Raw genomic sequence first — 17,208 nt, forward strand, 5'->3', positions numbered from 1 at the left:
ACAACATTGTAAAGTAACTATACTCCAACAAAATTTTTAAAAAACATTTTCAATTTGGGGAAAAAAGTAATGATATCTATTTCACAAAGTTGTCATTAGCATCAACTCACATAATGTGGGTGTAAAGCACTGGGTCAACTGTATAATGCTATATGAATGTCAGTTGCTTTAATGTTTTAATTATAAATAGAACTAAGTAAAATGTTAAAAGGCTATAAGTACCATGGAAGCAAGCACTTAAAGATGAAGAAATAGTCTTTCTTCAGTTCTGTTGTACTATACCATGTTTTTACTTCTTGACTTTGATTGGAATAGACAATTCATTGACAGTTTACAAAATTCAAAATATTGGAAGGGGAAAAACTATAGAATAAAAGTTGACCATCTCTGACTTCCCCTCCTGAAGACAAGTAATGTCACCAATGACAGCATGTGTGTGCACAGGAACACACAGGTACATATATGTCCAGAGAGGCACTATGACATACAAGCAAATATGAATATATGGTCTTCCCCCTTTTTTTTTTTACATGAATGATAACATACTTGAAACACTGTCCTGCATCTTCTTTAATGACTTATGAAATCATGGTGATTATTCCACATCAGTCCACAAGCCTTCTTTGCTTCTTTTGCATGATATTCCATAAACACACTGAAACTTAGTATTTCCGTATCATCGAACAGCTAGACTGTGTCCAATATTTTGCTATTAAAGTTTATGCATCAGTGAATAAACATGTTCATATGTCATTTCTCACAAATGAAGTCTATTTGAAGGATAAAGTTATAGATGTGGAATTGTTGGGTCAGAGTGCATATGCATTTTATAATTTGATAAATATTGCCAAAATGTTATCCATAAAGATTGTACCAGTTTACACTTCCAACAGCAGCATATGCTTGTTTTCTCAACGTTAATCCTAAAGACTAAATGTTTTTTATTTAGGTTACAAGCCCCAAGACTTCAAAGGTACTACAAAAATCACCCTCTACAAGAAGAATGGTAAGAAAGCAAATCATTTCCTTTCCTCCCTAATTATTAACCCCTTACATAGTATTCTTTGGCTATATCCACCTTATCTGTGTATAATTTTGCTCATGATACACCTTCAAACTTGACATTTTCAGTGTAGCACATGAAGGAATGTATAAGGACTCAACTAATTGATGACTCAGAATTTGTGGTTAGACATTCTGTTCACAAGAGTGAATACTCTAGAAAGTTAGAGGGAAAATGTGATCATTATAACTGGCTCAATGATATCAGGAGTGTGGAATTTATCTGAAGAGGCTTCTGTGGAGCTGGCAGGGGAGGGACGTGAGATGCCCACAGGAGTGTTTTGGGAGGGTGCTCTTGACTGCAGTGAACCAGGGGCTCCCTGCCCCCTCCCAGCTCTAAACCACTCACTGCCATTCCCTGGCATGCTCTCCTGCTTCTCGCAGGTAATAGTAGAAAAGTACCGTTAGAACTGACCCTTAAAAAGTAGTTTCCTAGTGCTGCAGTAACAATACCAGGGTGGATTGAAACAATAGAAATTTACTCTCTCACCGTTCTGGAGGCTAAAACTCCGAAATCAAGGTGTTGATTCAGTTGGTTCCTTCTGAAGGTCGTGAAAGGAGGATGTGTTTCTGACATCATTCTTAGCTTTGGGTGACGCCAGAAGTCCTTGGCCTTCCTTAGCCTACAGATGATGCATCACTCCAATCTCTGCCTCCATCTTTATATGGCATTCACCCTGTGTGTGTGTGTGTGTGTGTGTGTGTGTCTTCTCCTGTTATATGGACACCAATCACATTGGATTAAGGGCCCACCGTGCTCCAATTTGACCTCGTCTTAGCTAATTACATTTGCAATGACCCTATTTCCAAAAAAGGTCATCTTCTGAGGCCCTGGGCTTAGGACTTCAACATATTTGGTGGGGAGCGGGAGGGAGGACACAATTCAATCCATAACACATTTCTTCTAGGGGATATACTGAGTCAATTCACATAAAACTACACCAACAGTATCGTCCCTTGAGAACATACAGATTTAAAACAATTACCTGAAGAGTAGCCAGATCCTCAAATAGAAATTTATTTCTGCTTATCTCTAAATAGAGAATTAATTTTTAAAACATTCAAGATTTTGAAACAAAAGGAATTTTCCATTCAATTCTAACAAAAGAGACTTTATTGTTAATTAGACAGCACCATTCTTTGAATATTTCATTTAGATGAGAGCTCTGAGGTCCCCAAGCCAATCAGAGCACCTGAAAGCAGGGACACTCTTCCCCAACAGCTGTCCACACTCCATTCTTCACAGTGTTAATAGGACACTTTGAGGGATCAAGTTTGGTGCCCATCTGGAATTCAATTTGGAGTGACCATTCATTGCTACTGACTAAAGAAAAAGGATATTTGAAAAGCCACATTTTTCAATTAGATCCTTAAATTTTTCAGAAGGTTGATCTTCTTAAAATAAATTGAAATACAGAGTCCTACTTCAAGTAGGCTTATTTAGGACATTGTTCAAGAAAATGCACTGATAAAAACATTAGATTTTTGTCACAACCCAGTTTTTTTTTTTTAACATCTTTATTGGAGTATAATTGCTTTACAATGGTGTGTTAGTTTCTGCTGTATAACAAAATGAATCAGCTGTATGCATACGTATATCCCCATACCCCCTCCCTCTTGCGTCCCCCTCCCACCCTCCCTATCGCACCCCTCTCGGTGGTCACAAAGCACCGAGCTGATCTCCCTGTGGTATGCAGCTGCTTCCCACTAGCTATCTATTTTACATTTAGTAGTGTGTATATGTCAGTGCTACTCTCTCACTTCATCCCAGCTTACCCTTCCCTATCCCCATCCCCGTATCAAGTCCATTCTCTACGTCTGCGTCTTTATTCCTGTCCTGCCCCTAGGTTCATCAGAACCATTTTTTTTTTTTAGATTCCATATATATGTGTTAGCATATGGTATTTGTTTTTCTCTTTCTGACTTACTTCACCCTGTATGACAGACCTAGGTCCATCTACCTCACTACAAATAACTCAATTTTGTTTCTTTTTATGGCTGAATAATATTCCATTGTATATATGTGCCACATCTTCTTTATCCATTCATCTGTCAATGGACACTTAGGTTGCTTCCATGTCCTGGCTATTGTAAATAGTGCTGCAGTGAACACAACCCAGTTTTCTTCCCTCATGATTTTAAGGCATTATAGTGAGACCTAAGCCTGTAACAAAAGTAAAATCCCAGATTAAGTTTAGTCATTAGTAAATCTCCTGTTAGGAAGAAAGCAGTGTTTCATTCTGGTTAAGTCCTGGTCATGTTTACATGTTTCCCTAATTTGGAATGCCACTGATTTTCATGTCTCTTAAGTGTAATCATTGAGTTTAACAGAAGGTACCGCATGTTTCCTCCTTGGCAGTCTGACGTGCCGGAGGGAGTCATAAGGATCCACGCGCCCCTTCTTTCCAAGGTGTCCATGGCCATTCAACTCAACAGTCAAACCAAAGCCAAAGACATATTGGCGAAATTTCAATATGAGAACAGGTGAGTAGAAGTGAATATGAGTCTCTGTACAGGAAGATGAACTTTTATCTGATGAGAAACTCCAGGCATTTGAAAATTTGCCCTTTTTGAAAACTTAGAACCTGTTACTTTAAGGACTTCACCAGTAAATGAAGAATCAAAAGTAGAGAAAGAAGTTAAGTAGACCATAGAATTATCAGTAACAAAAGGTTTTTTTCAAGGAATTTCTACAATTGGGATTCTTAAATAGGTATCTTCTGTCCCGGTGTCTTCATTTACTCAATCGGTTTTACTTTTTATTTGAATGAAAAAATTAGCAAGTTAGTTTTGTAGATATCTTGATAGATTTCTAGGAATATCATTATTCCAGGCTCCACTGGGCTTTAACATGACTATATCAAGTAGAGTTTATGTAGCTGAGTGAACATCATAGCTGTTGGTTTCCCTAGAACCTACTACCAATAAACCTTAGGATCAGAGTGATGGTGACAAAATATTTTTTGCATATCTGCCTTAAGTCACCTTAAAGAGCATAAATCATGATAATTTTTGTCCAGGCATACTTATTCAGGGATAAACATTTGCCCTGAGGTTTTTTTAAAAGATGAGAAGCACTAGTTTAAATCTAACCATGATAAAGCAGGTACAGTTTGATGGTCTCTAGTACCACTGATGGATATCCTTTAAAAGCAGCTTTCCAACCATATTGAAAAGGAGTAGCCATGTTGAGCAAAAAAAGGTTACATATTGCAAGACTCCATTTATATAACATTTTTGAAATGACAAAATTTTAGAAATGCAGGGTAGGTGAGTGATTGCCAGAGGTTGAGGAGAGTGATCATAGAAACTGGTATTACCTCGATACCAAAACCAGGCTAAAATAATACAAAACAAACACTACAGACTAATATCTGTCATGAACTTAGATACAAAAGCCCTCAACAAATCTAATCCAAAGTATATTAAAAGAATTATACCTAGAACAAGTGGGATTTAGTTCAGGTATGCAAGATTAGTTTAACATTCAAAAATCAATTACTGTTATCCATCATATCAATTGGAGAAAAATCATATGATCATGTAAAATAGTACAGAAAAAGCATTTGACAAAATCCATCACCAATTCACGGTAAAAACTCAGCAAATTTAGGAAAAGAGGAGATCTTCTGCAACTGGATAATGATCATCTCCAAAAACCTACAACTAACATCATACCTAATGATGAAAGGTGGAATGCTTTCCCTCCAAGATCAAGAACTCCAGTCTTATTCAACATACTAGTGGAAGATTGAGCCTGTACAGGAAGGAGAAAAAAGAGAAGGCATACAGATTGTAAAGGGAGAAATAAAATTAATGGTATCTGCATATGACATGATTATCTACATAAAATTTTTTTAAATCTTTTAAAAAAAGAAGACCTCCTAAAACTAATAAGTGAGTTCAACAAGGTCACAGGATATAAGATCAACACATAAAAATCATTGACATTGGAACATGTAGAAATCAAATTTAAAATCAAAAGTAAAAACATTGCCATGTACCTAAATACTTAGGTATAAATGTTAAGTAAACATTTATAGGAACTGTATGCTGAAAATTACAGAATGCTGATGAAAGAAATCAAAGACCTAAATAAATGGAGAGACATAGCCTTTTCATGGATTGGAGGACTTAGCATAGTAAAGATGTTGATTTTTCCCAAATTGATCTATAGGTTTAATACAATCCCTATCAGAATCCCAGCAAGATATCTTGTAAACATGTGCAAGCTTATTCTAAAAATTTATATGAAAAAACACAGGCCCTAGAATAGCTACAACCATCTTGAAAAAGAATAAAGTAGGAGGAAACACTTTACCAGATATTAAGGCCAACTATATAGCTACAAGACAATACACTATATATATATATATATATTTACATCTACAGTAATCAAGACAGGGTGGTACTGATGGAGGGATGGACACTTAGGTCATTGGAACAGAATAGAGAACCCAGAAATAGACTCACACAAATATGCCCAACCAATTTTTAAAAAAATTTTATTGTAAACTACACATAACAAAATTACCATTTTAAGTAAACAGCTTGGTGATATTAAGTACATTCACATTGTTGTGCAGCCATCCCCACCACCCACCTCCAGAAAGTTTATCATCCTGTACTCAGACTCTGTATCCACTAAACAGTAACTCCTCATTCCTCTCTCCCCCCAGCCACTGGTAACCACTGTTCTACTTTCTGTCTGTGTGAATTTGACTATTCTAGCAACTGATTTTTGACAAAAGTACAAAATCAATTCAATGGAAGAAGGATAGCCTTTTCAACAAATGGTGCTGTAGCAGTTCGAAGTCCATAGGCCAAAAAAAACAGAACCTCAGTTTAAACTTGACATTTTATTAAAAAATTAACCAAAATGGATCACAGATTTAAATGTTAAAGTAAAACTATAAAACTTTTAGAAAATAACATAGGAGAAAACCTTTGTGATAGAGGACTAGTGAAGAATTTCTTAAACTTGACATTGTATGACTCATACAAAACAAAAATTGGTAAATTGGACTTCATCAAGATTGAAAACTTATACACTGAAAGACCCTGTTTAAAAGATGAAAAGACTTGGAGAAAATATTTATAAAGTACATATCCAACGAAGGACTAGTATCTAGAATGTATAAAGAACACTCAAAACTCAACAGTGCAGAAACAAACAATCCAATTTGAAAATGGGCAAAAGACATGAACAGAAGAGGATATACAGATGACAGATATGCACATGGAAAGATGTTCAGTATTTTTAACCATTAGGGAAATACAAAACCACAATGACGTATTAGACACCTATGAAAATGGCTAAAAAGTAATAATAATGACAACACCAAGTACTGGTGAAGATACAAAAAAACTGAATTACTCATACATTGGTGGTGGGAATGTAAAATGGTCTAGTCATTCTGTAGAACAGTTTGACAGTTTCTTATAAAATTGAATATGCAACTGTCGTGTGACTTGGCATTCACACTCCTGGGCATTTATCCCAAAGAAATGAAGATTATATTTACACAGAAACCTGTACACAAATTCTTATAGCAGCTTTATTTATAGTATTCGAAAACTGGAAAAAAAAAACCCATGTTCTTCAACAGGTAAATGACTAAACAGGCCGTGGTCCATCCATATCACAGTGTGCTACGTGGCAGTAAAAATGCAGCAGCCTGGGTGAATCTCCAGGGATCTATGCTGACTGAAAAAAAAAAAGCCAATACAAAAATGTTCCATACCATGTGTTTCCATTTCTATAACGTTTCTATAAATGGCAAGTTTATAGAAATGTAGAATCCAGGGATAAGGGGTGGAGGATGAGGACAGGGAGAGGGAGGTGGGTGTGGCTATAAAGGGGAACAAGAGGAGTCTTGTGGGGAAGGAAATGTTCTGTACCTTGACTGAATCCATGTGGCACTTCTGGTTGTGACGTCACACTAGGGTATTGGAAGATTTTACTACTGGGGAAACTAGGTAAAGAGTGCACAAGGATGTGTCTGTATATTTTCTTATAACCACATGCAAATCTACAACTATCTCAAATAAAATGTTTAATTAAACAAAGAGTGTGCACATCCTTCTCCCTCACAGCAGAGAGCCGAAGATCATCTTTTTGAGTAACCAAGCTGACAGTTCAAGTGGGCAGGAGCTCAGCAATGGTCTTTCCAGACTCTTCTGCTCCGGCAGCCTAGTCTGGGGTGGAAGATTAAAATTGGGCAATTATTTTCTCTGACTTGCTTTCATTATAGGGCAGAGACATGCAACAAAGTCAACGTTAGTTTACAAAGCACTGGGCAAGCTTAGAAATGTGACGTGGGCTGAGGAAAGAATCTCATTCAATTTTTGGCAAATACAGAAATGAAACCTGATGGCTTTTGAACTGAGAGTAATGTGGCCCATGACAAGGCAGTATTAAACATCCAGCTGCTCCTTGGCCAGCCTTGATGTGTCAGTAAGGTGTCCTCTCTTAAGAGGAGCTGACCGTGGTGGATGGAAGGGCTGGGGTGGCTGTGAAGCCTGGCGGTGTCCAGCTTCCTTTCTGCCTCAGATGCTTGTCTGTGTCAAACAAGAAAAAAAGATTTTATCATCACTTCAGTCATAATAATGATTTGTGCGGTGTATTTCACCCAAGGCAGAATGAATTGTTTGTTGCCATGGTTATTTAATCCACAGGTTTACCCCAAATCACAGAGGAGGGTTAGAATTATACTGCTTTCTTCTTTTCTCAGTCATGGTTCATCGGAAGGCGTTAAGATTCAGAACCAAAGGTTGTATGAAATTGGAGGTAATATAGGTAAGCATTCTTTAATGTTTTTACTCCTATATTCTCTGATTACTCTAAAAGAAATAGGATGCTATTATTGTAAAAGTGTACTTTACAGATTTCTTTAGATAGAAAATCAAAATCACTGTGTCAGATTTTTTAAATCTCACATAAGAACAGTATGACTTTCCTAAAATATTTTCAAAATTTAAATGTAAATATTTTAGTCGATGTGGAGTAGATTTTTGAGTCTTTTAAATGTGACTCTGAAAGTTGGAGAGTCTGGAGATTCATGCAAATGAAAGGAGAAATTGTGGCACTTTCAGCATCTCGACATCCTTTGTGTTGAACTTCCCTGCTCAACTCTCAGTCCAGATTCATTCCTCCTATTCCCCTGAAGGGGGACAGAAAGGAATAAAAAGAAAATTCCGTCCACGTGCCTCTGTGTCCTTACCTTCCTCTCGCCCCGCCTCACCGTTGGGATGAAATACCCGTGCTCCTCTTTAGGGCGGCACCTCCCTCCTGTGGACGAGGGCTTGGTCAATCTGCCATCCTCTCCTCTGTCATCAGCTTTTCCCTCCCAACCACACCATTTCTCTCTGCATAAACAGTTTTGTAATTTTTCTCATCTCCACAAAACTCTCTCTTGACCCCCTTCAAGTCTACTCCCATTTCTCTTCTCCACTTACAGCAAAAACTCCTTGGATCATTTGTGTATATACTCCAGTTTCTTCCTCTCCTTCTCTCTTGAAGCCACTCCAGTCCAGCTTTACCCCTCAACACTTCACCAGAATTGCTCTTTCGTCGAGGTCGCCGGAGGACTCTTCTGTTGTGAAATCCAGTGCTTCATTCTGTCTTCACAACTGCCTGGGTTGATCTTTCCTTTCTTTAAGAAAACACTCTCTTCACCTGGTTTCAAGGACCCCCTAAGCTCCTGGCTTTCTCCCCACTTCACAGGCTGCTCCTTCTGAGTCTCTTTGGCCTGTTACTTCTCATCCTCTCGACCTCGGAGCGCTGGAACTTCTCTCTACACTTAACCTACTGTGGTGAGCTTAGTCCACCTCCTTGCTCTGAAGGCACCTGGACGCTCCCACCTCTCAACATCATAGGCAGACCCCCCTGGACATCAGCTTTCATATCCAGTCCCCAGCACATCCTGCCCTGGGCCTTCACATCTGCTCTGACTTTTGCCCTGGATGCTTTCCATTAGATGGTTCCCTCCTCACTCCCTTACCTCTGTCAGGTATTCACCATTGTATCAGCTTCTCAGTGAGACCTTCCGGGATTGGACCCTCTTTCTGCGCCTTCCCCGATTTCTTGTTCTCTCATGTTCTTATCACCATCAGACTTACTTTCTGTCATACTTGCTTATTTGCTAGTTGCCTTTTACCACTTTTAGAATGTAAGCACCCCGAGGGCAAGTATTTTTGACTGTCTGATGCATTGCTGTAGCCTCAGCCCGTACAATAGTGCCTGGCATGTAATAACCCAAGAAATATTTGAGAAATGAATGAATGAAATCAGGCAAGCAATTAAATATTGGTAGTTTTGTTTGAGACTTTAGTATACATTTCGAACACACTGTACAGAAGAATTTTCAAATGTATTTGCCCCCATGGAATGATCTTTTTGTTGTTATCAATTCCAGATCTCCTGCCCACAGGAAGAATGAAATGACCTTCCCTAAAATGAACTTGATATTAATGTCTAGTCCTGGTCAAGTTTCTATCTATAAAACCATCAGAGGACATGTATTATCATCTAAATGATCATTAGTGCTCATTACCATATAAATGAATTGATACCTGAAACAGGTTCTTGTCATATTTTTCTAATTGATGTAGTGAGTCTAGGGAACAACTTGCTTGTGGTTAGTGTGTCTATTTGCTCCCCAGTGTCATGTGGGATTTATTTGAAGTACTTCACAGTCAGAAAGAAGCAAAGAAAAGAGGGGAGGAAGGCTGGCTTTGCTAGGAAACTTTAAAATGTATTTATTTTTGGCTGAGGGAACTATACTGGCCTTATTTGAGCCTTGCAAACACACATACATGCACACATGCACACACACGCACGGAAGTGTGCACTTTTGAAAACATACTCTGATTTTTCTTTCTTTTAGGACAGCACTGCTTGGATCCAGAGGCTTATATATTGGATGTATATCATGTAAATCCCCAGGCAGAATGGGTGATTAAACCCCAACCAAGTGTTTGAAATACCCCCCAAGATGGCAGCTATCGTGTATTACATGCCAAGAAGTCCTACATTTGGTAGGGAAAAAACAAGACTGCTTTTGACATGTTAGTTCCTAGAACCCTCTTGGTGTTTCTCAGCCCAACTGGTGTCTCCCACTGGTGTCAGCACGAATTGTGGAAGAGGAGCTGGTTGACCATTTGAGCTGAAGCTTTCTCATGATGGTTCTTTGATAAGAGTGAAGGAAAGAGGATGTGATCCTTCCAGAAGAAAGGCCAATATAGAATATGGAACTCTAATCATTTCTAACACTTTGGCTTCACAGCAGAAATGAACTTGGTCCTCTACCTGGGGATAAGAAGCACTTCTTGATGTAGCAAATGCTACCAAACACAAGAGGTGGAAAAGACTTTTTTTTTATACTTATGTTATATATATATAGACCTTTTTGAACAAGGATGCCAGAAATAACAAAAATTTCTGCTCTGAAAAATAATTTAGATCTACTTTCCAAAGAGAATCAGTTTCCAGAGTCACACAAACAATGTTTATGCTCTGACTTGCTCCTGAATTGGAGGAGGAGAACCTTCTATTTAAAAACCACTGTATTGTTATGTATGCTGTACTGTATTGTGGCTGTCTGCATTCTGGTGCAGATGAACATTTCCCTATCATGGGCTATTGAAAACTGATATTTTTAAAGCTTGTTCTCTTATGAGCACAGGTCCCCATAGTTAAGGTTAGGTTGACAAAGGCTGTTCTTGTGCTTCCATAACCTTCGGTGTAGTCAGCGGTCACAGGGCCCCTATTTCCTCATCATGATTATGGTGCTCAGTGAATAGCTTTCCATGTGCCAGGCACAGATTTCCTTTCCTCATCAAACATATCATTTTTTATATTTCACAGCTGTAGAGAATCACTTCTGCAGCCCCAGTTTTAAACTGCAGAACTGCCTTTGTCCAACTTCTCTTTCTTCAAGAGTGCTGAAAAATACTGTTATATCCAGATTTTATATGCTGTAAAAACAGGTTTTGTTTCTGTTCATCAGTCATAGACTTGGCCAAGCACTGTGGATTAGCATCAGGCTTTAAAATCAGATGAATGTTTGGTGAGCTGAAAACTGCCTCGCTATGAAGATCCCGCGGAGCCATTTTCCAGAGCTGCAGTTGGTGAGAAAGCACAATTCATGATTCTAATTGAGAGCAAATCTGAAATTTGCTGGGGGTTCCGGCAGCCCTGCCTTTCATTTGGAGACTGCAGTATAGTCGTTCTAGGGTTGGTTAGAAATGGGGACAGAGGTCTCATTTATCCCATGTGTGTGCTTTGGATTAGAATCTACTAATTAGATTGAGATTTTGATGAATTTACACCAGTTTTAATGAGATTTAACACCCAAATGACTCTCTTTTGCAAATCAAACAATAGACAAAGTTGCTCACCAATGCAGAATACATTTAATCTACTTACCAAGTCTCAAAACAAAATGTGATAATAATTTAAGCCTATATTATAGAAGAAATCTTTTACATGCTCATTATGCCTTGATATCTATAAAAACATAATTTATATTCAACATGTAGATAATTGCATTTCTGGCCATTAGAATTTTGTTATATTTTTATAGAAAACTCAAATATCCATTCATTTTATTTGGTTATTTGAGAATTTTTTATTTCCTTTGCCTGAAAACCCATTAGAAGATAAACATGTGTTCTGTTGGTTTATATTTATTCCTACATTTCATCAGTTTTCAATGTATGGCTAATTGACGGCATGTGAGTTTACATAATGAACTTCGAGGGTCTGAGAAAATGCCGTTATCATTTTTGCAATTCAAACAACAGGAGTAAACATTTTACTTCATGTAGTTGCTAAGGTCCAAGACATAAGATGGCTGTAATTTATGCCCACATACATGGAAGAAATTCTTCAAATTAGCTGCCTTACACTTCTGTGTATGTATTAAAACAATGACTTAGTTGCAAAGGTCCAAGACATAAGATGGCTGTAATTTATGCCCACATACATGGAAGATATTCTTCAAATTAGCTGCCTTACACTTCTGTGTATGTATTAAAACAATGACTGATTTTTCTCACTGAATTTCCTATCATTTAGAATATATTCTGTTGTGTTTAGAAAATTCACAGATCTATCCATTTAATTTTTTATTTGGGAATTTTTATTTCTTTTGACTGAAAACACATTAGGACAGATGCATAAGTTCTAAAGGTTTTAAGATTTACTTCATTAGTCATTAGTTTTAAATAAATGGCTAACAGATGACAGATTAAAAAAAATTGTTTCTGAATTTCTTATCCACTTTTGTGTGGTTTTAGATGTCAAAGGCTTAGCCCAGTCAATAACTTTAAATTAATCACTTCAGTGCATCCAAGGATATGTGACAACTTTCAAATAACTATATGATATGGAAGCCCATGTCAATACCAATATCATTGGATATAACCTGAATTCTTAGTCATCAAGTTAACAAACTGATTAGAGAAGAATTTCCAGTAGACACACAAACTAATTTTTGTGTGGTTAAAGAAGTTCTTTTTACTAATTTTTACTTTTCTTTTTTTTACTAATCTTATTCTTAATGAATAATTTTATTCTTAATGAATAAACAAACCCCTACAATTAAAACTCAAAATTGCTGGTCACCTAAGTGTTGAAAAAACTGTCTTTGCCTTATGAAGAGTTGTTTTTTAAAATAGTTACAGTAATCTGTAAAAGTGAATAGTGTAAAAGCAAACATGAATAGTATGTCTGCAAACAAAAGAAGAGTCAGATACTAGGCTTCTAAATTCTTTTCTTGATAGCTTCCCACCTCATCTCTTCCCAAGCGCTCTTGGTGTACAGTTAGGAAAATTATACCTACAAAAACATTAGAGAAAGTTAACGTTTTAGGAACAATTATTCAGAAAAAAACCCCTAGAAAAGGCTCATTCTTTCCTCCATTCTACAAAAGAAGATCCCTTTGCTAAACAGCTCACTTGGGGATATGCTTCTTGGAGTCATTGAACAATGAGTTTAGTGAGTTCAAGGAGTGACCTTTGAACAAACTGGAATATTAATCTCTTTACAATGTATATACAGTATAAACTACCTCACTTGTCTTTCTTGGGAGAAAAAAATAACGGACGTTAACAATTTTTGTTACAAACTGTTCCTGAATCTTATTATTTAAGTCACTTCAGTTAGCTTTCAGTGTACATTTAATAATATACATTTAATGATGTAAAATATTGTTAGCAAAAGCTTTAAAACCAAATAATCTGTAACTATGATGTGTGGTGTAGACGCTGAGAGAATCCGTGTCCCTTAGTCATTGTCTTGTGTGTTTAACTGTGCTGAGTCACAGGTTTTCAAATGTAGGAATTCACTTCATCTTCTTTCATGCATTTTCAACCGCTTTCCCCACATTGCACTTGACTGAAAGTAGTGTGAGATTAAACTTCTTTCTATCAAGCATATTTCAACTGTTTTTCGTAAATGTATCACATGTCTGAAAGGAATATATATTACGGGATTGAATAGTTTCTGTTTTCTGACAGGCACTTTCAACTGGTTTTTTTTTTCATAAATATGTCACTTAATAAAAAAAAATATGGCATGGATTAAAATGTTTCTTTCAAACATTTTCAACAGTTGTACACACACACACACACACCTTAATTTAAAAATAACATCTTTTCTTTCAGGCATTTTCCAACTTTTCTAAAACTATGTGCTTTGATTGAAAAATCATACTGTCACTAGGTTGCCAATTTTTTATGTTGTCTCCCATCTCAAAAGTTAATGTTCTTTCATCCCATAAGTTTCATTGTAAAGTATAATATGTATGTTGCATTTTATCCATAAAAATAAAGAGGAAAAAACTAAAAACATTATCATGAGAATTCTTATATTCAACTAGTCTGAGGTTACCATGGTGCTGGTGAAAGAAAAGGAGCTTTAAATTCAAAAGGTTTGTGTCTGAGCCCAGTCTCTGTCACCTACTAGCCAGATGGTGGTCTTGTGCAAAAATCACGAGGCACTAGGGTAATGGTGGATGTTTGTGCAAAAACTATTTACTAAACTTGTTTGAGTTGGTGCTTTTTAATCTGTGCTTTAAAAAAAAAAAAAAAAAAGAATTTTTTCAATAGATACAGAAAAGATATTTGGCAAATTCAGTACTCATTCATGATTTTTTTTACACTCAACATTTTACTGTATACCTAAGCAAGGAAAAGAAATAATAAAAGGCATAAAGATTAGAAAAGAAGAAATAAAATAGTCTCCATTTGCAAATAATATGATTATTTATATACAAAAGCCTAAGGTACCTTCAACTATTAGAACTAATAAGATAATTTAGCAAGGTCATGGAATACGAGATGATTATATAAAAATCAGTAGTATTTTTTATGCTAGCAGCAAGCCATTGGAAAATAAATTTTTAAAACTTCCATTTAGAATAGCATCAAAAAACAAAAAAATACTTGTGAGTGCATTTAACAAAATATATGCAAAACATGTATACTGAAAACTACTACTATACTAAAAACAAAATATTTGTGGTAGAAATGAAAGTAGCTGAGCAAATATATAGATACAGTATGTTTCTAGATGGGAAGAGGTGGGTGGAAGAGAATTGGCAAGATGTCAGTTCTCCACAAATATATCTGTAGATTCAGTGCGATCCCAGTTCATAACACTGTTACAGGGAAGAACCAAATCTGACTACATGTTGGATCTGTTTCTTTTACTTTAACCTTTGCTTTCCGCTGCTTTTGTTCACTAAAAGGATACTGTCTATACATAATGGCTCGCCTCGGGGAACCCTGCCCCTCTGCCTGAATGTAAGTGCCTTTGTTCAGGGAAACATCCAGACCCTGTCCACCTGTGGATGGCTACAAGAAAGAAGAAATTAACACATCCCTTCCTCGAGGCTGGCCATTCCAGGGGACATTTGCAAAACTTATGGACTTTTTACTTTACTTCCTCATCTCCTCCCCCTGTCTGTGCTATGAAAGAAACTGGCATCCAAACCCTGACAAGATGGTTTTCGGAGACACTAGTCTGCCATCTTTTGGCCTGCTGACTTTCTGAATAAAGTCGTATTCCTTGCCTCAACACCTTGTCTCTGATTCATTGGCCTGTCGTGCGGCGAGCAAAGATAGCTTGGACTTGGTAACAACACCAGTTGGCTTTTCAGGTAGAAATCGACAGATTTATATGGAAATGCAAAGGATCTAGACCATCCAAAGTAATCTTAGAAAAAAAAAAAACAGAGTTGGAGGACTTAGAATGAGTGATTTTTAAGACAATATCATGCAGGATAAAGATCAATGTGTACATCAGTGAAACAAGATAGAAAGCACAGTAATAGTTGCCCATATATATGGTCCCTTGATTTTCAACACAGGTGCCAAAGCAACCCAATGCGGAAAGAACATTGTCAACAGATGGTCCTAGAATAACTGGATATCCATGTGGAAAAAATGGAAGTTGACCCCCTCACATGATATACAGAAATTCATCCAAAATCGATCATTTTTGATTTTAAAACCTAATGCCATGAGGCTTTTCGAAGAAAACAAAGGAGAATAGCTTTGTGACTTGGGAGTAGACAAAGATTTCTTCAGAACAGAAAACAACCCTTATAAAAGAAAAAATTGATAAATCAGACTTCAATAAAATTTAAAACTCAAAGAGACCATTAGGAAATCAAATAAGCAAACCATGGGTTGGGGAAAAAATATAATTGTAAAGCATATATTTGACAAAGGGCTGATATTCAGGATATATAAAGGATTCACTAACAAAAAGACAGGCAACCTAATTGTTTTTTAATGGCAGAAGATTTGAACAGACGCTTCACGAAAAAAGATACACAAATGGCCAATAAGCGCGTGTAAAAATGCTCAGCATCGTGTACCACTAGGGAAATGCAAATTAAAACCACATTTCCTGTTCCATGGTTGATGAAACCGTCATTCCCAGGCCCCCAGTTAGTGGCTTCGAGGGCATGTCTGGGTTCTCTCTCCCCATGGCTCTTTTTTAAAAAAATTTTATTTATTTGGTTGCACCGGGTCTTAGTTGCAGCAGGTGGGCTCCTTAGTTGTGGCATGCATGTGGGATCTAGTTCCCTGACCAGGGATTGAAGCTGGGCCCCCTGCATTGGGAGTGCGGAGTCTTACCCACTGCGTCACCAGGGAAGTCCCTCTCCCCCTGGCTCTTGACTATGGAGTGCGTGCTCTCCTCTGCTGGCCGTCCTGGAAGGTTTTCACCCTGCTTGAGCCCAGTTGCAACCTCTTCCACTACATCAATTTGGAATCCTGTTGGCTGTAACAAGTGATGTAGTACATTAGCTCAATTCCAAAGATCTCTGCAAAACGGGGTTTGACAGCAAAGCACATGAGCAGATGGAAAAGACTCAGGAGTTCCCAGGGATGCTGGGGGCTTCCACAGACCTGCTTCTCGTATCATCCCAGCAGTAAATGACACCTTTCCTGACAGGCCAGACAGAAGCTGGGAGCAGGTGGAGGGCAGTCGCCAAAGGTTCATCTGAGTTTTATCAACTAACAATCACATGCGGACTCCTACAGAGTGTCATCTTGTTTATGAACTTCTATGCTCTAACACTTCATTCTCAGCTGTTGCCCTGCATTTGTGTAACATTTTTATTACTGCACATCAGTGCAGCCCTTAGCTCCATGTCTTTAGATGACAGATTGGGAACAGGCTTTTCTACCATGTGGCCCTCACTATGTCACACTGCAATGGGACAGCAAAAAGTTAGCCATAGAAGGAAATAATTGATAAATTGGATCCACAAAATTTTAAGAAACTGAAAAGTCAAGTCACAGATTGGGAGAAAATTTGTGTGTGTGTGTGTGACATGCACGTGTTAACACCCAGGATACGTAAAGCACTCTAACAAGTCAATAACAAAAAAGAAAGACAACTCATGTTTTTAAACGGCCAAATAAAGACCTGAACTAATATTCCACCAAAGTATAGTAATGGTCGATACACATGACAAGGTACTCAACATCATCAGCCCTCAGGGAAATGCTAATTACAATGTAATAGCACTACATAAACACAAGAATACCCTGATTAATAATAGCCAAAATTAAAAAAGAGTTACAATACCAAGTGTTGGCAAAGGTATGGAGCAACTGGCGATCTCA

At 37.4% G+C, this 17,208-nt stretch overlaps 1 protein-coding gene across 5 annotated transcripts in view; it reads left to right on the forward strand.

Moving 5' to 3' along the window:
• ARHGAP28 (Rho GTPase activating protein 28) overlaps nt 1–11,565 on the forward strand; it is a 152,598-nt gene extending 141,033 nt beyond the window's left edge. For 4 of the 5 annotated variants that reach the window (XM_061169947.1, XM_061169946.1, XM_061169944.1 and 1 more), the window contains 4 exons: nt 950–1,006; nt 3,422–3,546; nt 7,797–7,861; nt 9,951–11,565. In XM_061169947.1, coding sequence (XP_061025930.1) covers nt 950–1,006; nt 3,422–3,546; nt 7,797–7,861; nt 9,951–10,045 — 342 coding nt within the window. In that variant the 3' untranslated portion in view covers nt 10,046–11,565. Of the gene's footprint in view, nt 1–949; nt 1,007–3,421; nt 3,547–7,796; nt 7,862–9,479; nt 9,657–9,950 lie in introns of those variants that run through there. The other variant, XM_061169945.1, reaches the window with a different exon arrangement.
• Nucleotides 11,566–17,208: the final 5,643 nt, after the last annotated feature.

This window comes from Eubalaena glacialis, chromosome 15 (genome assembly GCF_028564815.1).
Source record: "Eubalaena glacialis isolate mEubGla1 chromosome 15, mEubGla1.1.hap2.+ XY, whole genome shotgun sequence".
Lineage (NCBI taxonomy): Eukaryota > Metazoa > Chordata > Mammalia > Artiodactyla > Balaenidae > Eubalaena > Eubalaena glacialis.